General features: G+C 39.2%; 1 protein-coding gene across 1 annotated transcript in view; it reads left to right on the top strand.

Moving 5' to 3' along the window:
* LOC145981060 (acid phosphatase type 7-like) overlaps nucleotides 1–21,584 on the top strand; it is an 81,236-nt gene that overhangs the window by 31,971 nt on the left and 27,681 nt on the right. The window contains exons 2-5 of the mRNA XM_083114175.1: nucleotides 3,319–3,464; nucleotides 7,199–7,393; nucleotides 15,920–16,128; nucleotides 16,515–16,612. Coding sequence (XP_082970301.1) covers nucleotides 3,326–3,464; nucleotides 7,199–7,393; nucleotides 15,920–16,128; nucleotides 16,515–16,612 — 641 coding nt within the window. The 5' untranslated portion in view covers nucleotides 3,319–3,325. The remainder of the gene's footprint in view (nucleotides 1–3,318; nucleotides 3,465–7,198; nucleotides 7,394–15,919; nucleotides 16,129–16,514; nucleotides 16,613–21,584) is intronic.

Consider the following 21,584-nt stretch of genomic DNA (forward strand, 5'->3'; position numbering starts at 1 on the left):
GAAAACACAGCTCTGTTAAAATTGTTCCCAATAACAGCATCACTGCACAGCTCTGTCAGGTATAGGGATATTATTTCATGGCAATCACCTATCCATAATAGTTCTAAGCCCAGCAAAAATCTGTTTCTGTGTGATATTTGAATCTTGTTCCCAAAAACAGCATCACCGCACAGCTGTCAGGTATAGGGATATTGAGTATAGATTTATAGATTCTGTATGCATCTAGATATTATATCTGTCTCTGTGTAATTAAATTTTGTACCTAATAACAGCAGAAATATTGAGTATCTTCCATGACAATCACCTATTAAGCTCAGCAAGAATCTGTATCTGTGTAAGATTCCCAATAACAGCATTATTGCACAGGGATCTAGATATAATTTCATGGCAATCACTCCTATCCATAAATCTGTGTAGGATTTGAATCCTGTTCCCAATAACAACATCACTGCACAGCTCTGTTAGGTTTAGGGACTAGATATTCATCATCACAACATGCAGCAGAGCTGTTCATAATTGATAAGATTCAGAACAAACCTCTATACCAACAAATATTATAAACACATCACCTCTTGCTCAAATATATCATGCAGAAGCTGAGATAGACCCGCTTGTAGAATGGCTTCACTTTTATGAACTTCCAGACAGTTTGGATTCTGTTTCAAATTTAAGAAACCTGAAACATATAAGCTTTGGGAGTTTTGTTTGCAACCCGTACAATATTATTTTTTCCTACATTTATAGACAATATGTTGCACAGTCCCGAATTGTTGAAGCTCCAATTGCAGTATGTATGATATGGAATCGTGGAAAAATAATTACTCCATGCCATCGCTTGGAATTATGATTTTATGCGGTGCATGCCTTGTAATAGTACTTGTGATATTAATTGTATTAGAATAGGTGTGACAGAATCCATGGACTTAACATGTTCCACAGCAATACTGTACTACAGAATCAATGCTGATCTTAGAAACAACATATTCTCTCAATATTTTGTGTAAAAACTCTAATTATTTAAGTCCATCTTGTATTGAATAAGCCAGAATTGATATTGTTTTTAAGCAGGTACATAATCAACTCATTAAAATATAAACCAGAATTTACATCCAATTTTCCTGCCTCATCAAGTATGGAAATTGTTGTGTCCCATGTTATGTCATCAACAGGCCCCCTGCTGTTTGTATAAATTTTATGATCATGGAAAAATTTGTAAAACCTAAATTTTTCTAAACTTGAAGTACTTTTTGTAAAAAAAACAACATATTTTCCCCAACAACAATGCAACAGGTATGCATCAATTCTATGCCAGTATGTATTGGATTCAAAATTATCATATTCAGAACCCAATTCTATGCTCACATACCCAAACCCAACATCACTGTCAAGTACCCATCTTGCCTCTGTTTCATTTTGCACTTTAAAAAAATCATACTCTGATAGATTTTCAAATTTTTCCCTAAAACAATCCAACAGGTGGTCTGATTTTATATATCTTGCAATGTTTCTTCTTTCAAAATATGTTTGCATGTTCAGGTCCTGGAAGATATTATTCTGATTGTTTTTAACGTTGAAACATTTGGTAAATATTTACTGCTGTTGAAACAGCCCAGCCTAACATGTAATGTTGTTTGCAGGTTGATTCAAGATGCAAAGATATTTCCAGATACATCAAATCCAAATCTCTTGTTCCTGAATTTAAATTGAGATTCTCAAAATTGTAAAATATTTCCTGGGGTCCAATTCAAAATTCTATGCTTAATAAAAAATATCAGTTGGGTTCAGCAGTCTGCTTTGTATATTTTGTGTGTGTATATGTGTATGTGTGTTAATATTTTTGGCTTTGGTATTTATATAAAATTTCTTGGGGTTCAAATCAAAACTCTATACTGGATAATAATTTGTTGCAAAAACATGATGCAATATAAATAAACCAGAAATAGGCCACAACTTGGCCACAAGTGGACCGGAAGTAGGCAAACCGGAAGTGGACCGGAAGTGGACCGGAAGTGGACCGGAAGTGGACCGGAAGTAAATATGTGTGGGTGTGCGTGGGTGTGTGTAGGTGGGTGTGGGTTTTATAAGCATCTTGGCTTAATTTTAAGTATGGTCATCAAGAGGGGCATATTTTTGACAAGTTTATGGACAACAATCTCACAGAAGTGCCTTTTGTAAGTATAGACAAATCAATCTGAGGAGGCTCTTCCTTTTCCGAAAAAAGCTCTTCCTTTCCGAAAAATTCTTGAGGGCATTTTTACAAAAATCTTGGATTAGGCAAGGGTTCCACACTTGAGCAAAAAGCTCATATGGGCATGTTGAGCTTGTTTTAAGTGTAGCAAAGCTGCTTGAGGAGAGCTCTTCCTTTCCGGTCCTGGTTGTACCACAAATACCACTACTGATAAATTCTGAGTACCACCATCACCTATGACAATTAAAAAACAGTGTCAATTTTTTTAATAATGAATGCTTCAATTTTGCGGCCTGTTTCAACGTTAGGAATGAAAACAATGTAAGAATTGTGTTTTCACAAAAAAAATGCGTTTTTAATTTATCTAAAATTATGTAAGCAAGTTACCAGTTTTTTGTGTTCACCATCGTATTCTCTACAAAATTTCCTGTAAACTGCATGTACCGATTTTACTTAAGCTAAATTTGTAAATCCAGAAATTTCACAACAGCGCGCTCGTATTTCCCATAAGAAAAGCATTGCCTATAAGAGTCCATTGTGTCTTCTGAACGTGAAAACGACTAGGATTGCCATACATTCCTCTTTTATCGTTAACTTCGCTGCTTCTAATGGAGGTAATATCCAACGTTAAACCATCTCGTTTGTGAACTCAATAGTTAGTTTACACATTAAAAATGACACCCGTTTTGTTACACCTCCCGTCAAGCATTGTTGAAACAACACGGGAGTCGAATTTCTTTGTTCTTCCGACCGGGGCAAGCATATGAGCCATACGCAGCGGCAACCATGCCAGCGTAAGCTTCGCCTGCCTGGGGACAGAAATTCTCGCCAGTTATTTTACGTCGTTTTTTCTGCTACTTTTGACTAATCTGACGATGGGAATGAAATCCGCAGTGAAATCTGTACTACTCTTTTTGAGCATAACGTGGAATTTTAAAGAAAGTCGAGAAAAACGGACAGGCAGGCGGACATGACTATAGTTTTTTTTTTTGTATTTTAGGATGGTTTGCTTTGTAATGTAACTAAATTATACCGATCCCCCCTTGGAGCCTATGGTTTTTTTATGGAGATTGCTCATTAGTATGATAAAACCAATGTGAAATAATTTAAGCAACTTTTTTCTTTTTCAGAGTCACCATGTGGAAGATTATTTTCACAGCAACCTTACTTGGGTTAGCCCATGCCAGTGTATTTAAGTCACGTGGTGGATTAACACGAGGCCATTTGCAACGCTTAATATACCAGCAGCCTGAACAGATTCATCTATCATATGGAGGTACGTACCGTGTACATTATAGGAGACAATATATTCTAATTGGCTTTTCCTTTTAAAAATAGTCTTGGATGAAGTCATACATGCCAAAGCCAGAATATCACTTAAATAAAGCAAAGAACTGCCAGTGTATGGTACAATGTGAGGACTTGTGGCTCTTCAATGAAGTCGCATTGTATAAGAGTCAGTCAGTGGAGAACAGGCCACTTCGTATATCTCGACGTGTAGATGCTGCGGCTCCACGAAACTCCTGCCACTGGAAGGGGGTTCAGTTGTCACCTGGTAGATGGCAGTCGCGTCGCAAGCTTGTGAGAAGCAGTGCGAGTGTGAGCCGTGTGATTGTGAAGTGTAGACGTGCAGGGACTTGCCGTCCTGCATATCATGGAAGCCAGTAAGGAAGAGGAGCGAGCAGTCGTGCATTTCCTGGGGGCGGAAGGCGCTAGTACGCGAGACATTCACCGTCGAATGACTGCAGTATATGGGGAACATCCTGCAGTGACGTTCTTCCTTAGCGAAACCTCAGACTCCACTCCTTCACCCGCGACAGATAAACAATGATATGCCGGACGTGAAGTCCCTGCACTTCACACGGCTCACACTCGCACTGCTTCAAACAAGCTTGAGACGCGACTGCCATCTACCGGGCGAAACCGGAACCCCCTTCCAATGGCAGGAGTTTCGTGAAGCCGCGGCGTCTACACGTCGAGATATACGAGGCAAGGACGTATTTAGGGGGTTCCAGGCGGTCTGGACTCCCGAAAGATTTATCAAGTACTATAATTAAATAATGAAAAATATATTCGTTTAGCATTTGATGTATAATTTCCTCCTTAACTTATTGGAATACAAGGATTATATTAGGATCATACGGTTTTGAGTGACAGGAAGGACGTATTTACGAGGGGTCCAGGGGTCCGGACCCTCCGAAAGACTTACCAAGTACCTACTAAAATTAATTAATGAAAATATTTGCATTTGTTGCATAATCGATGGTTATTATTTCCTCTCAACTCTCAATCAGAACATGACATCATGTTTGTTATTCCATAAATATTCAATTGTTCATCTGTTTGACATAAATTTCATTGCCAGAGCACTTGTTTTTATGTAAATTATTCCGATCTTAACTAAAGGTAAGCTACATAATGAATATACGCTGTTATATCTCTATTTTTATAGCTACAGTCTTTTTACCTAATCATGTAATACATAATAATATCATATTAATTTGTGTATTGTAATTAGTATTAATTTGATTCAATATAATTATTTAATTTAAACATTATTATTATTATTATTCCTGAGACACTTGGTTCGGACTCCCCCCCGAAACATATTTCTAGATACGTGCCTGATACGAGGTGGCCTGTTTTCAATTGATTGGCCCTTACATTCAAGGGGTTCAGGGTTCGGTCCTCGATGGGGCACGTGTGCAGTGGTTCGGATACCACCTTAAACTGTAGGTCCAGTACAGATTAGACCATCTAAGCATCAAATGGACATAAATATAAGAATGCTATTTTTTCAGTGAGCCGCCAAATTATTAGACATTAAAATGCGAAGAAATCTAAAAGGGATATGCGTGCTTCCTATGTCTCCATGCTACCCACCTTCTGACACTTGTCAGAAGTGCACTTTGGCGTATCCAGCGGAGGACAAGGGAATATTTAACCCCCAGGGAAATTAATTGCCCAAAAATTTGAACACCAATGTTTGCTCCAACATTAAGATGGTGGTTGTGCCTGGAAATAAAAAAATGCCATTTTAAAATATGTGAATATTAAAAAAATGTCTTTCTTACGGTTGTTTGCCCCTGGGAAAAAAATGCTCCCTATCCATTCACACTGCTTTTCAGCCAATAATCAGCTGATTGTGGAATCTCCGAAACTCTTGTATTGTTGTGAATATGTGTATTTCTGATTTTTCTTTTTATAATCGTCAATACTTTCACCTCCCGTAATTTTGAAGCGATGTCCGTTGAACCGTGGAAACTGCGGGCTGTCAGTGCGAGCGAAAGATCTGAATAAAATCGGTTTCACAATATGAATTAACAATGATAATGGATCTTAAAAACAGGTACAAGGAGCTTCAAAACAAAATTGTATTTATAAGTGTACCCAGTACCAAGAAAAAGTTGTTTCATAAAATTGGGAAGAAAGTTTTTATTGTCAAATTTTAAAAATCTCAAAATTTAGAATTGTGTTTAAAACCTTTCTGTTTGCACTATACTAAAATTTCATCACGATCGGAGCACCCGTTTTTTATTTATAGAATTTCAAAGAGAGCGATCGTTTGCAAAACAAAAAAAAACGACAAATAAAAATAGAAGACCCACTCGAAAAAAAATGGTTAGCATAGATTAACGCAGAATTGAATAAGCTAAATTTTGATGTAACTCGTTTTTATGGAGATATAGTGGTTAATTATTAATTGGAGTCCAAACTCGATTATCTATAAATTTTAATCCCACAGTAGTCGGTTTGGAATCGCCCTGTCGACACAGGCCAACGCCACGTACTCATTTGTTCGGCTTTGGCTTTCGGCCTTGCGAATAGTGAGGATGCGCCTTAAGGCATCAGGCACTGGGCTCCGGTTACAGGACGTGCACAGGTTTGAGTCCTGCGAAAAACGTATCAACTTTTCTCCTGAGATTTCGGCTTGTGTATGGGACCGGTGGCCATCCACTACCGTGAGGAAATTTGCAAGCTACGAACCAGTAGCGTAAACTGTCATGGAAAACTACAACAACGACTGAGGGTTCGTCGTGTTGACCACACGTTATCCCGCTACTAGTTGAATGCAGTGGCGGCCGGCGGTAACTATGATGGGTAGTGCCAACGTGAACAAGAAATCGAAAAAAACCCTCCGGAATGTCCCCCCGCCCCGCCCCCTCCTTGAGGTTGCGCCAGTGGCCAAGATGTTTATCCTTGTTTGGTAACGTGGAAAGCAACGTGTGTTTAAATAATGACGTACTAATCCGATTCACCTTCACTCACTAATCTATCTTTATACACTACAGGACACTTCCCTAAAAATATAACAATTACAAGAGGAAAGGAAAAACAAATCCTATCACCTTCTCTTCTTCCATGCACACGTATTCTAACTGGATGTCGAAAATATCTTTGTTATGAAAAGATATTGTCGAAATGCCAAAGGAAACTCGCATCATCATAGGATTTTTTTACTTTTATATTTTTAAAAAAGTCTGGATGGCCCTCGTGGTGCATCTATCTACTATAAAAAGGTTAATTTAACTTTGGAAAAATACTAGTAGGCAGAAATTACTTCCCCAACAGGTCTTACAAATCAGTCGTGTTTAGCGACTTTTCTCTGAAGGTGTCAACACTGCGAAAATTCCCTCGCCGTGCCAGGCGAAGACGGGCACGGTTTCTTATGGGCTAACCCCGCCCCCTGCCACGTTGTTCTCGGCTCATGGTGAAAACGTTCCTCGCTGAGACTTCTTCAACCCTCTGCACGTGTGTCAACTTGGTTAGGTCCATGGGTTAGGCCAGCTCTTGGGCGGCACGGACTGTTGCCTCATGAGGGTACGAACGAAACAGCTGGCGATGCAGTGAGGAGGTTGGGGCGGTCGTCACGTCAGCTTGACCGATTGCTAGATTCGATTATTATTATATTGTGTGTGTGTCTATATATATATATATATATATAATGGCATTTTCTTTAAGTCAACACGAATTGCCTAAGTTTATAAGTTATACTTATTTGTCTTGCAGATGACCCCACTGAGATGGTTGTGACTTGGAGTACTATGAATAGTACTAATGGCTCCTTTGTGGAATATGGTGGAGAACTTTTGGAAAATATTGTTGAAGGCACTGAGCTATTGTTCATTGATGAAGGAGATGAGGAGAGACATCAATATATCCACAGAGTTAAGCTCACCAATCTGACACCAGGAGAGAAATATTGTGAGTTACTTATAGTATTTTCACATTATGCATGGTTTAGAACAACAATCAATAAAGTAAACAATCTTACGAGGGGCTGCTGAAAAGTTCGTAGCCCAACCCAGAAGCAGTTCACGTGGAATGATGAAATTTTTTCAGTTATTCTACATACTCCCCCCGAAGTTCAATACACTTGCACTGTGCTCCAATTTTTGCAGACCAGTGAAAAAAATTTCTGAAGGCTGTTCCACACATCACTGTTCCGTAGCACTAATCACCTCCTTATCAAATCCAAAATGGCGTCCTTCCAAGTGTTGTTTCAGTTTGAGGAATAGGAAATAGTCTGACGGAGCTAGATCTGGGGAATAAGGGGGATGATCTAGACATTGAAACCCCAGATCATGCAATGTCAGTTGTGTTTGCAGTGCTCGATGGACAGGGGCATTGTCCTGCAGGAACAGAATTCCTTTTTTCATTTTTCCGCGGTGTTGCACTTTCAATTTGTCTTTCAATTTTGCAGAGTAATAATGAAAATTTGCATGTGTACATACCAAGATATGTTCTTTAAAACTGTAAAGTTTCATCATTCCACGTGCACTCCTTCTGGGTTAGGCTACGAACTTTTCAGCACCCCCTCGTACAATATTATGTTTCTATTAATAATTCATATTTGAGCAATATATTGTGGACGCGGTGGCTCAGTTTCGGTCTCCGTGGCGGAGTGGTTAGCACACTGCGCTGCAATGCCAGGGGTCCTGGGTTCGAATCCAGGTTAGGACATGGATGTTTGTGTTTGTATGTAATGAGAAAAACCGAGAAAATTGTAATATTGATATGAGTGAAAGTAGAGAAAATGCGTGAATGTCTAAAAAAAATGTCGGTAACGCGTCTGACTAACATGCTAAAGGTACCGGGTTCGATCCCCGGCTAGTTCAAATCCGGGAACTTTTCTAACGTTTGAAGTGGCCCCGGCGCCCACCCAGCGTCGAATGATCAGGGGCGTGATGCTGATCACTTCACATCCACTCACGACCGGATCAACAAAATGTGGGGCGTTACCCCCACACCCCCTATACGCCTTCATGGCGTGGTGCTAAGCACAGGGGAGCACTTTACTTTCTTACTTTCTTTTTTTTTTTTTGCAATATTGCAGTAGAGATTGGGAACTGTTCACAGTAGAAGAACATTCAGTTGTTCATCAAAGATTCCACAAGTAGATCGCTTGCTTTCATCATTATATATTTTTTAAACAAGTGCAGTTTTCCGAGTCGGTAGAGCATCTGACTACCCTTCGATTCCTAGAAAATAAAGAAACCAGGGATGTAGCTAGCAGTGGCGTAGCATGGGCATTTCGGGTGGGAACGCCAAGTCCGAAGGAAGGGTCGGCCCTTTTTTGCTTAATAATTTACTTATGGTATTAGTCGCCACAGGTATTGTTTATTTGCCTGGAGTCAGCTGGGTTTTCAATAAAACATCATCCCTGCATGTTTTAGCTAGAAAATGAGATGCCTCACTATGCCACAAATGTTTTGAACTCTGGTGATTTATACCTTTTTTATATCTTTCTGCATGACGCAAAGTCATTAAAAAATCTACCTGAATCACAAGCGCCTCTGCACAACAGTAGGCGTCATTGTTGTGGGTGATCCAACGACTGATTGATTTGGTTTATTTTACTTCGCTTTTCTACCACTTTTGGTTAATCGCGAATATGAATATGAGTGATGATATTGATGAAGGGACACTGACAAAGAACACCCGTGCTCACGCCGGGATTCGAACCAGGGACCTCTGTCGTCTTGGCGCGCTGTGAAAAACAGTCTGACACGGACGTGGGTGGATGATGCAATTATCGTACACTCTACTTATGGAACAGTGCCGATTAGTAATTCAGACCACTGTTTATTGCATCTTGAGAATGCTGATAAACATTCGATGTTAAGAGTTTCCAAATGAATGCTAAACATTTCCATTGACACAATATTAAGCAGTTAGATACTAACGATATAATAATAATAATAATAATAAAATTAATAGTTTTGCGGGTTAAGTGGTAGAACAGCCACGGCTAAATTTCTACCACGAGGACTTCACCAACTTATTTGACAAAAACTGTGTTGATCTTTTATTTTTTAATGCACATCGTTGTTCGTGCGATAAATTATACAATGCAGTGGCCATTAAAAAGTGGTATATTTGAGTTTGGTCAAGTTACGTCAGTCAATATTGCGTATTGTAGCATCACATAGCACGAGTGGCATGAGCGCGAAGAACCGGGTAGGAATTCTAACGCTGTCGTCTGCTTTAGAAGGCAGGAAGGGTCACATGAACCAATCACGTAGCCCTCTGCTCCGTACGCTGGCGTACGAGAGAGCATTTGCGCGCGTGCTGTAGAGATCGAAGCCTGTCCAAGCTTTCCCTCCAGATAGACAGCAAGGAATATAGAGTCCTTTACGCCAAACCTGCCCGGCGTCCGGCCAGGAAAGGCATTGGGAAAAAAAATATATATGCTAGAACGGGTGTTGTTAGTGGAGCGTTGCAAGCGGATCGCGAAAAATAGCTACTTTAATGCCATGATGGTCAAACATATAAAAATTAGTCAAGTTTTACTTTATATTTACAGCATTTACGCATTTTTAAAATTTAAAACAGGGAACGCCGGGCGTACTATAACGCTACGACACTGGTAGCTAGGATGTGTTTGGGGGCCAAATTTGAATATATAAAGGGTGAGCCTAAATTCAGGAACCATAGTGTTATTTACTTCAGCTTATATTGTCTATATCATATGCTCAATATGTTGACCCTCTTTAGCAAGTCACATGTTCGACGACGCTCCCAGTTCTTCAGGACCCTTGAGGATTGTGGCAGGCGGTATTTGCGTGGCACATTCCGTTATCCTTCCTCGCAGATGGTGTAGGTCGCGAATCTGGGTTTAATCAATCATTGCCTTCAAGTGATCCCATACTTTAGTAATCCATTGGTGTGAGGTCAGGAGATCTCGTGGGCCACTCAATTAAAGGGGGCTCGCTGACCTTTCCACCTCCCCGGAAACTTCAGTAAAGTGCCCTCCACATAAGCCACACATGAGTCCTATGGTTCCTGACTTTTGACTCACCCTGTATATTATGTATATTGTTATACATAATACAGCTGAACGTTATATATTATTATCTATATCCAGTGACGTGTGGTGACGTCGACACTTGGGGTAGCAATCTGTGGCGTGCCCAAGGGGGGTTGATGGGATCAACACCCCCCTCCTTTTAGGACCCAGTATTCCTAAGAAAAAGAACGTCAAAGATGGAAAAATATTGCAAATTAATTGAGTAAGGACTACTAAAAAGGTAGGATGTAACACCTCCTCTTTCGAAAAAAAAAAAAAATTACTTCTAAGCCAGCAGGTTCGAATCCCAGCCTGTCCATGGGTGTTCCTTGTGTGTGTCCCTTCATCAATTTTATTGTATCATCTTCGCGGTTAGCCAAAAGTGGCAGAAGAGCGAAGTAAAATAAACCAAATCAAACAATCAATCAATGATTTGATTAAATTTTTTTGACTTAGCGTCCTTTTTGACACATTTGATTAATCGCGAAGATGATACGATAAAATTGATGAAGGGACACACACAAAGAACACCCACCATGTCGGGGTTCGAACCCGGAACCCGTACTGTCGTAGCGCGCTGTGATAACCACTCCCCCACGGACGTATGCCGACAACAAAGAAGCGAGAAAGCGCTAACCATTCGGATACATGGGTATCGGTAAAGCAAACTGCATTTTTCCTCAGTGGTATTTTTCAATTGGATTTTTTAAACACCATCTTTGTACATTAGTAATATTCTTTGAAAAAAAAATCCATTGCTTGATTTCCCTAATTCTTGCATCTCATGATGTCGTTACTGAAGGATCAGTGTTGGAGCCCTGGCGTGTGCATGAGTGTTTCTCTTGTATCCACCCTTCACGCGTTTAATTGAATCTACGTCCATCGTCAAGGCAGAAATTAGATAAAGTGATGGAAGAGCAACGTTAAAAAATACAAATAATTTCTTCCCAGTGCATCTGCAGGGTACTGCAAAATCAGGATTCCAGAGTTCTCTCCTCACTATTGTCCCTCATGACATCCATAAGCTCATTAGCTACTTATTGCGATTAAATCTATACAGCTAGAAAAAAAGTGATGGGAGGTGGCAAAAATTCGACATATTAAAGGGGGATACACTTTTATGACGTTTCTCCAATAATATTCTTTAGTTCTTAAGTTCTGGTGTACAATTCTCATTCCAAATAATTTCATTATTCACTGCACAGCACAACACACAGGAACAAGAATTCGTGCTCGTCATGGGTTCGAATCCCGGCGTGGACATGGATGTTCATTGTGAGGTCCCTTCATCAATTTCATCAAATCATCACTCATCCTCATTTCCACGATAACCAAATGTGGCAGAAAAGCGAAGTAAAATAAACCAAACCAACAACTACGCGTGTTCTCTTGCCCAAATAAATACATCCGTATTCATGACCGTTTAGCTAACCCGTTTTTTTATTATTGGAGGCCAAGAGATTAGTATATTTAAATAAAACACTACTAAGACGAGGGAGAGCGTGAGCAAATATTTGTCATATCTTCCGTATTTGAAAAAAAATAAAAGAAACCATAACATTTTCAAGTATTTTTGTCTGCATACGTTCCCATTTCATAAACAATAAAACTACATTTTATCATCCCACATTATAGATACATATTATACAACGTATATAAATACAGAGAACATAAGTACTGCAGACATTATCCCCCGAGTTCTTTAGAACATTTACAAAGGAATCGAAGGGAAACCTATCCCCTATCTGTCCTATAGGAGATAGACTGGAGGACCTGAAAGCACGGGCTTTCAACCATTGGAGCGGGGGGCGAGGGGACAAGGGAGGTAGATGCAGAAATCATCCTTTTTTCTTTTGGCGGCCGATTCCACCTGGAACTGGTGAGGCGGAGGAAGACCCAGCTAGTCCAGTCTTTGCCGGCTGATCTCACCGAGGGACAAGAAGTGCGTGAAAAAATAAGTGTTGCATGTAAACTTTGGCTTCAACAAGACAATAAATACTGTGATTTGAAAATAATTAGAGACGTGAGATTGATTGATCTCTCTGCTAGACTAGCTACTCCTCAGTGCACATCACTGTCTATATCTTAATAATATTCATTACATAATATATTAACCACACGTACAATATTACATTTTCAATAATATTAGTAGTAGTTTATAATCTATATTTTTCTTCTGGCGGTATGTGTACCAGAACCTTGAGAGAATAAAACTAATAACATTTCTTGTGATGAACACAATAACAAACCAACTGGCCAGTGCCGGATCTACAAACCGCAAAACCCCGCAGTGGGAGGCCGGAGACAAGTAAGCCTTTAGGGGGCCCTCAGCCATTGGCATAGTAGAGGGTTTGTATGTGGGTGTGTTAAAAATAAACTTAGTTATTCAGGGGTGCAGAAACGAATACAATATACAGGGTGACTGGTAATTAGATGTATTCCCTTAAAGGGGTTAAAGTAGAGACAATTTGCAATAAATTTGACCATATGATACCCCGTCCGAAAATTAGTAGTTTTCGAGATAATCGAATTTCTTTTGTTTTTTAAAAAAATGACAATTTTCCACATAAAAAGATGAATTGAGAAAAAACTGCTCATTGTATGGAACTTATTTCAGCGTTTTCTGATAGCTAACGAATAAGTGGTTCGTTGAAAAAAAAGTTTTTCCCAAATAACAATCACATGTAAGTACCGGGTGGGTCTAAACTTACAAGTGATGATAAAAAAATGAACTCTTAGTTTACTTGGCAACGTATGACAAGACACAGGTAAACTCGCAAGAAGAGCTCAGGGAGAGGATCTTAACAGCTGGTCAACACATCAAGGACACCATCACATCACGAGTTAAGAGACCAAATGTCCGTAAAAACCTGCGTGCCTGCATTCGTAACGGAGGTGCCCACTTTGAGCAAGACGTGTAATGTTCTTTAATTGTATTGTGCATTGATTCCATTCACATGAAGATGAATGAAGTATTATTTCTTGTAGACAAATGCGAATGTTAGCAACATTTGTACCTTGTTGGATAGCAGATGTCGCAAGATGTCGCAAGGAAGTAATTTAAGTAATTTGTACGCTTCGTGTCATACCATTTTTGTTATTAATATGTTGCCAAGTAAACTAAGAGTTCATTTTTTTATCAACAAAGGTTTTAAATGCATCATGATATGTCAATTTGTAATGATAGTAAGTAAATACATTTACTAGTACTTAGTGTGGCCACCCCTGGCCTTCCTAAGTGCTTCCAACCTTCGAGGAATGCTATGAATGAGATTTTGACAATATTCGTCCTCAATTTCATTCCAAACATGTACAATTGCTGCCATAAGTTCCTCTTTCGACCTGTACGTCTGATTACTAAGATGTTTGCACATCATAGCCCAAAGGTTTTCTATAGGATTCATGTCTGGAGAGTTGGGCGGCCACCAAAGTCTTTCAATATTCATATCATGAAACCAGTTATTCACCACCTGAGCACGGTGACAGGTTGCATTATCGTCTTGAAAAATAAAGTAGTCCAAATTCTGTCCAGAAAAATGATGTCCTGCAGTTTGTAGAACTTTCCAATTCAGGATTTCCAGATATTGATCAGCCTTAACAGTCCTTGCGCAAATATGCATCCTGCCAATCCTTTTGCAGAGAAACATGCCCAAATCATAACACTGCCACAAAACTTTTGAGTTTCTAAAATACAAGATTTTGCAAGTTCTTATCCCTTCAGCATCCACAGTTTAACTGAGCTGTCCCTCCCCAGCTTTTTAAATCGTTTTTCATCAGAAAATATCACATGTTCCCAATCTGTATCATTCCATGCACCATAACGTGTGACAAACTCACGTCTAACTTTTGCATGTGCGTCAGTTAGTCTGAGTTTTTTTTACGTGGGATGTGTTTAGAAACACCCTGTTTCTTTAGTCGGGATACTACAGTAGCATGAGTAAGATTAATTCCCACCTCATTTTGAAGTTTATGTTCAATTTGGCGTGAACTCATTCCTCTGTTTTTCAGTGCCATGTCCTTTATCATACAATCCAGTCAAGGTGATGTCTTTTTCTTTCTGCCAAAGTGACTTCTCAGTGATGATTTTCCATGTTCTTGTTGCTTTTGCAGGCAGCGGCTAACTGTGGATTGATGCATTTGAAGTTGTCGACCAATTTCTCTCTGAGAATGACCATCCATATGCAAAGCAAGAACCATTCCTTGCTTACTTGGTGAAATGTCACACTTTCTGCCCCTTTTTGTCAAGAAAACATGCTCAAATACACTACACACAACCAGAACACTTCACAAATATGATAACGTATCCAAACTGTCAATAATGAACATGTAGTTTGCAACATAAAACACGTCAAAAGTTGCATTACTAACAATCGTTTTACAGATTCCTGACAATTGATTACAAAGCTTTGCAGCAGTAACTGATTGCAACACCCTCCAGCGGACACTCCAAACACTAAATCAACAAAAGAATAACACCACACTACGCAGTGATAACAGATCAATGCTTCAATCAATTGATTTCAAGTTTTGCAGGAAAGATGCATGCATGTGAAACTCAAAATTGTCAGCATCCGTAATAAGAATACAGTGATGCTATTTTTTTTTACAGAGTGTATTTTCAATGTAGGCCATCTTGTAGGTGATGTGATCAGCACCATGCTGCGGCCGCCTTAACCCCTCCCCCCAGGTACCATTTTATTTGAGGCTAAGTTGTCCCTAGAACTGCCTTATGCGAGGACAGTGCCGGAAAAATTCCGACCTTAGATCCCCCACCCCTGGTCTCCCGCATGGCATTCAGACTAGAATCAAATGAGGCTAGAATTTAACGAGAAATGCAGTGGTGTGAAGGTTTCTTCAACCTATCTTTAACCAGGAAAGAGGTTATGACGGCATGATTGTAACAAATGCATAATTTCCCAGGTGTGAGAAAACAGTGTGTGTGTATATCACATCAACCCCATCCCATTTAAAAGTTTTGAGTTGAATTCAATATAGAGGACGTCCGCTTGGAACACACCAATGTGGTTCCCCTTAAGCCTAACCTGTTTCTATCATGACCAATTATACCCAACCTAACGTTTACTTTTTATACAGGGTGTTAATGGACTTTTGAATCACCCTGTGGGTCCTTACATGTGACTGTCAACATGAATTACACACACTATAATGTATTTGTGTGTGTGTGTAAAGGTAGTTAGGTAGAGGGGCCTCCGGTAATATTTTGTGGGGGGGGGGCAAGATTTGTAGATCCTGCACTGGTACTGACACCTTTCTACCCCAAAAAATAAACACTATATATGTATGTGATATATATACACACACACACATATAATGTTCAATTTACTGTGTCTGTATCACAAGTAAATATAAAATCGGTTATGATCTACATGCAAAATTTTCAAAATACATAATTGGGAAGTTTTTATTTCTTTCCCATTTAGATTACCACTGCGGTTCTCCTTACGGTTGGTCTAATTTATTCCACTTCTATGCCATGAAGGATGGGGAAGACTGGAGCCCTCGGCTGGTTCTTTACGGAGACCTTGGAAATGAAAATGCTCAGTCATTGTCTCGCCTCCAGCAAGAAACGATTAGAGGAATGTATGATGCTGTCATTCACATTGGAGACTTTGCATATGACATGGATAGTGTGAGTGTACACGTATTGCTATTTCTGCTGTTGTAGCCCACTTTAGTACAATAATCATACCTTCACACAGGACTCTTCTTTTGACAGACATTCCTCGAAGAACAGTTTCTCTTTCATAGGGCGAGCAGATTTTCATAAATCGATTTCATGGCTTTGGCATGATCAGAAATGTCTCAAAAGTGTCAAACTAGCAAGTACTGAATTTTCCCCACCTCTACATCTTATTCCTTTTGAACACTGCCTTTAGTAGCAATATTTATGTTGTACCATTAGTAATTCATAATATGTGCTCTTTTATAAAGATTATTCTTTAGAGCGTAAGCATGTCATAAAAATAATGTCAAACATCTATAGTAGAAGTAATAATGTTTTCTATTTCATATTAGGATAATTCCAGAGTAGGAGATGAATTTATGAGACAAGTAGAAGCCATTGCTGGATACTTGCCTTACATGACATGCCCTGGAAACCATGAATATGCATAGTAAGTAGCTTTGGAGAGTAATAATTATAATTACCGTAGAGCCTGAATATTTAAGTGTAAACTCTTGAGCGTTTAGATGCAAAAAAGGCATAAATAGAAGACAAAAATAGGTGGATGTTTAAGTGCAAAAAGAAGAGAAAAATCAACAAATTCTTAAGCATATTCATGTGTATCATATAATTTTTAATTTTAAACATTACAAAGAAAGCATTGTGAGGAATGAAGATATACTTTTACGACATATACACTCACCAGTAGAGAATCCTTGGGTCTTTATCTTCATTCATCCCTGGCACTGGTTTCTGAATATAAAAGGAATGAGTTGTGATGAATTATAAGGTATGCCCAAATGAAAAGGAGACTACGGTTATATCTAAAGAATATTATATTACATAATATGTGAATTACAGTTAATGTGTAACATGATACCTACACATAACTGCCATTGCTATTGATGCACTGATCCCAAGGCGTAGAAAAGGAGTGGATGGCTTCAGTGTAGAAACTCCTGGGTTGATTACGGATACAGTTTTCCATGGTGTTCTGCACTTCCTTGTCACAGGTGAACCGTAGACCTTTCAGTGATTGCTTTAAGAGGCCGAAGATATGGGTGTCACAAGGAGAAATATCGGGGCTGTACGGAGGATGTGTGAGGACTTCCCATTGAAATGTTCCCAGTAGGTCGAGGGTCTTCTTGGCCACATGTGACCTAGCATTGTCCTGGAGCTCTCCACCTTCTTCGTCTCTGACATATGCTTGGGCACCCATTGTGCACATACTTTGCCATAACTCCTGACACCAACGGAATATGGTGCAACGTGCGAGGCACTACTCTCCGTAATCGTCCTTCATCCTGCGATAAATTTGTAAAGCACGCTCGCCTTCTGCGTGAAGAAATTGGATTACAGCTCTCTGCGCTGATCTGGAGGAATCCATAATGCACCCGTCCGAGTAAAACAACTCTTGCCAACTGAGAAAACAGCAGGCGAAGCTGTTCGCTACACCTGCAAACTGGGACAAACACTGCGCCATCTATCGACAAACACATTTACCTTTTTTGATTAGATACAACGCCGCTACAGCAATGGTCTCCTTTTCATTTGGGCATATCTTATATATTGTAACTTTCTATGTTGGTGAACTCAAAGCTTAGTAGCTTATTAGTCAGGAAATGCTTACATGCGGAGAATGACCTCTCCACATCAACAGATGCTAAGGGTGCAAACTTCAGAAAAATCCTGTCCTCTAATGATAGTCTGTCACCAATTATAACTCGTAATATGTCAGGATTTTTGGCCAAACTCTGTTCCAGTTTGTGAAGAGCACTTGAAGCTGTTCTTGGTTTCTGTGAAGATCTACCACTATTCAGGGGCTGATAACTCTTCTTCCTCCAATTGCTTTATGGGTGCACAAATTAGTTTCAATGAGTGAATACAAAACAACTCTTGCTATAAAGAGGGATCGAGCACCAGTTCTTCCAATTTCCGATTTCTTCCAAATATTCCTTCGATTTACAGAATGCCACACATAATCGTACATTTTTACTTTAATTTTGTGTCTCCCCGATGGCACAATGGTAGCGTCGTCGCCTTGTAATCAAGGGGTCCCGGGTCTGATACCTGGTGGAGGCACATAGTGGTTCGGATCCCACTTTAAACTGTAGGTCCAGTCCCAATTCAACCTTACTGTGCATAAAGTGGACTTAAAGCACCAATTCAATCAATTTATTTTACTTTAATTCGCTCATTGAAAACATATTTTAAGGGCAGAATAGGTGCAAAATTTATGTTTAGTTGCAGAGTGGTATTTTAGGTGCTAATTAGGGGGAATAATATTCCACGGAATGGGTACATATGGCAATATAAAAGATGAGAGACTCCATATATGGAAGCGCCCAACATTATTTTTTTGTAGGTGCAGCTCCTAAAGGTTCAGACTCCAATAATAATAATAATAATCGTTTATTTTTTAAGTGTTGAGCACAGTATGAAACCTAATACAGCACTAAGTCAAATACAAAAGTACAAAGTTACACGAATGAAATACGTAAACTGTAGAATAACATAACAACAATTTAGCATATTTACACTTCAAGTTACAGTTTTCAACGAGATCTATTATATATATGATACTAATAATTGTTTATTGTTATATAATATTGTGCAATTAACTGTGTATTGTTCTAATAATAATAATAATAATAATAATAATATTTATTGAAGTGATGATAACGATTAAACAACCAGGTATATCACTATGTCAAAATTGGTTATACAAAATTAAATAATTGAATACATAATTATAAAATAAAACAGTGGATCCTACAATCTTATACATCAGTGGTTTCCAACTTCAAAAGGTCCGAGGGCCAAAATTATATCCAGCAGTTGATTGGCGGGCCGCATTTTTTTTTGGGGGGGGGGATTAAAAATAACAAAGATTGTAAGTACTGAACAGAAAATTGGGGCCGATCTGCTTCTTTCATTAAAGTTGGAATGTCCACTTCAATTTCTGTATTTGAAAGTCTCAGAAGGTGAAGCAGTGAAGAATCTGCCAGTCGGCTTCTGCATTATTTGACCAAAACTACGAAGGTTTGGAAAGCGTTCCTTTGAAAGGTTTTCGAAAAACTCGGGCCTCTTTTCTTGCCTAGTTTGAAGGAAATCCCCTTGCAAATCTCACAATTCAAGTAGGAGAGAAAAGCTTCTTGTTCTTCGATATTAACGCCAAGAGGATTGCTAAATAGCTGGATGCTGCTTTTAAGTTCTTCAAAATCTTTAAATCTGGAGTCAAACTCGTCCATTATTTCTCTAATATTTGCACGGAATTCAGAAAAGTCCAGTGTTTCTTCATCTTCTGCTAGCCGCCAACAGCTTGGAAAATGGATCAGGTTATTCCTCTCCAAAGTAACGTTGAAAATCATCAGGTTATTACGATTCCTGCAATTCCGCATAGCGAAGAGGTGGGAAGCGGGCAAGTTCATTCCGCATAGCGAAGGGGTTGAATGCATGGTGTGAAGAGAACGTTACGTCACTTTAGATTCTTCTGATGATCATTATTGACTGCAAAATCAATTCTACCTGTGATATTGTCTTTCATTTAACAGCAAACAGGCTTCGCGGGCCGCAAAAAAAGGCATCGCGGGCGGCATGCGGCCCGCGGGCCGCCAGTTGGAAACACCTGTTATACATCAACATAAATTTAAATTGTAGGTTTCAACAATAATATTTAACAATGATAGCAATATCGGCTTTTGGACCAGTTTTAAATGTCCCAGAGGATGGATTATCATTAAAATTGTCGATATAAGGAGTGCAGTGACTACCAGTTACTTTCACGTTAAGCGATTGTTAGTTTTGCATAATAGAAGAAAGAAGAAGAAGAATGTATAGATTTGCCGACATCATAGCCTTGTTAGCACAAGGCGAAAGGACGTGAATAGTATGTCAGAAGCTAAAATGTCCACTCTTAGCAGATCAGGATGAAAATGCAATGGTTATTGGGAAGAAACCGTGAACAATTAATGTCAGAATTCGAAGCTAAAGTATTGAACAACTTGGCAGCTTCCTGGGACGTATCATGAGCTGCAGTCAGGAAGTTCAAGTGAGAATAGTAATGACCACAGAAGACTTTAAGAGAAGATGGCTTTGCCAAAGTATTAAAAGAGCTGAATTGCCAGACTAATAAGCAAGAGAGAAAGAGACAGAATTATAATGTTTTCTCATTTTCGAAATCTGTTAATACTTTATACTTTAATTCCAAGTCTCCTGGGCTGAAAATAATGTAATGTGTAATTAATGTATGCATGGACTAACCAGAAAGTTTTCTACAGGGGGGTAGGGGTGATAATTGAAAAGTTTTTCATGTTTACGTGTCGTGAGAAGAAACATTTTAAGGGAAGAGGGAAAGGATGAGAAGAGATATGAAATATTTGATACAGAATGATAGAAAGGAGGAAAAAAGAGGAACAAAGAAGTCAGCCAGAGAGACAGAGAAAGGAATAATAAAGTATAATAAACAAGCTGGAAAGGGGGAGGGGGGTGTAAGCAGTGACCCTTTAAGAAGGCACCCAGATGTCAACCTCGCTTCCACATATTATACATGGACTACATTCTGCAGACTAGAGAGGCTCTGGCATTTGGACTCACAGTCAGTATAATCCTCTGTGGTGCTTGCGAAATGTCGCCCATATGTGTTTGCGATTGTCCCTTCATCCTTTTCGTCATATCACCATTCATCCTCACCTTTGCGATTAATCAAAAGTGGCAGAAATATGAATCAAATGAATCAACCAATCAATAAACAAGTGGGAGACATAGAGAGAAAGAGAATATGTTGATTGATTGATTTTGTGTTTTAAGTCCACTTTATGCACAGTAAGGCTAATTGGCATGACCTACAGTTTAAAGTGGGTTCCGAAGCACTATGTGCCTCCACCAGGTATCGAACTCGGGAGCCCTTGATTACAAGCCGACGACGCTACCACTGTGCCATCGGGAAGGCCCAGAAGAGAATATGTGTGTGCATAAAGAAGAAAACGAGACAGAAGATGTAGGAGAGGATCATTAAATAAGGAAATGATTAAGAAGTTGTAGTAAGCATCAAACAGATAAGATAGATTAAAGATGAAGATAAGAAAGAATAAACAGATTTTTCATTAATCCAGTGGGGACAAGTTCCCCCCCCCCAACCTTTGCACCTAGCGGGTGCCCATGAATGTATGTGTATATTGAATATGGAAACTAAATTTATTGAATGGATTCACGAGTAACCATTAGATAAAGTATAGTTGGAGGCTTCCCCGATGGCACAGTGGTTGCGTCCATGGCCGTAGGCAGGAAACATTTTCGGGGGGGGTTCATTCATAATTGTTCCCATGGGCGTCGCCAGAAATTTGAATAATAGAAATAATAACAATAAATATACAATAATAATTAAAATGTAATAATAATAAAACTATTTTATCCCATAATAA

This window comes from Lepisma saccharinum, chromosome 28 (assembly GCF_977018435.1).
Source record: "Lepisma saccharinum chromosome 28, izLepSacc3.1, whole genome shotgun sequence".
NCBI lineage: Eukaryota > Metazoa > Arthropoda > Insecta > Zygentoma > Lepismatidae > Lepisma > Lepisma saccharinum.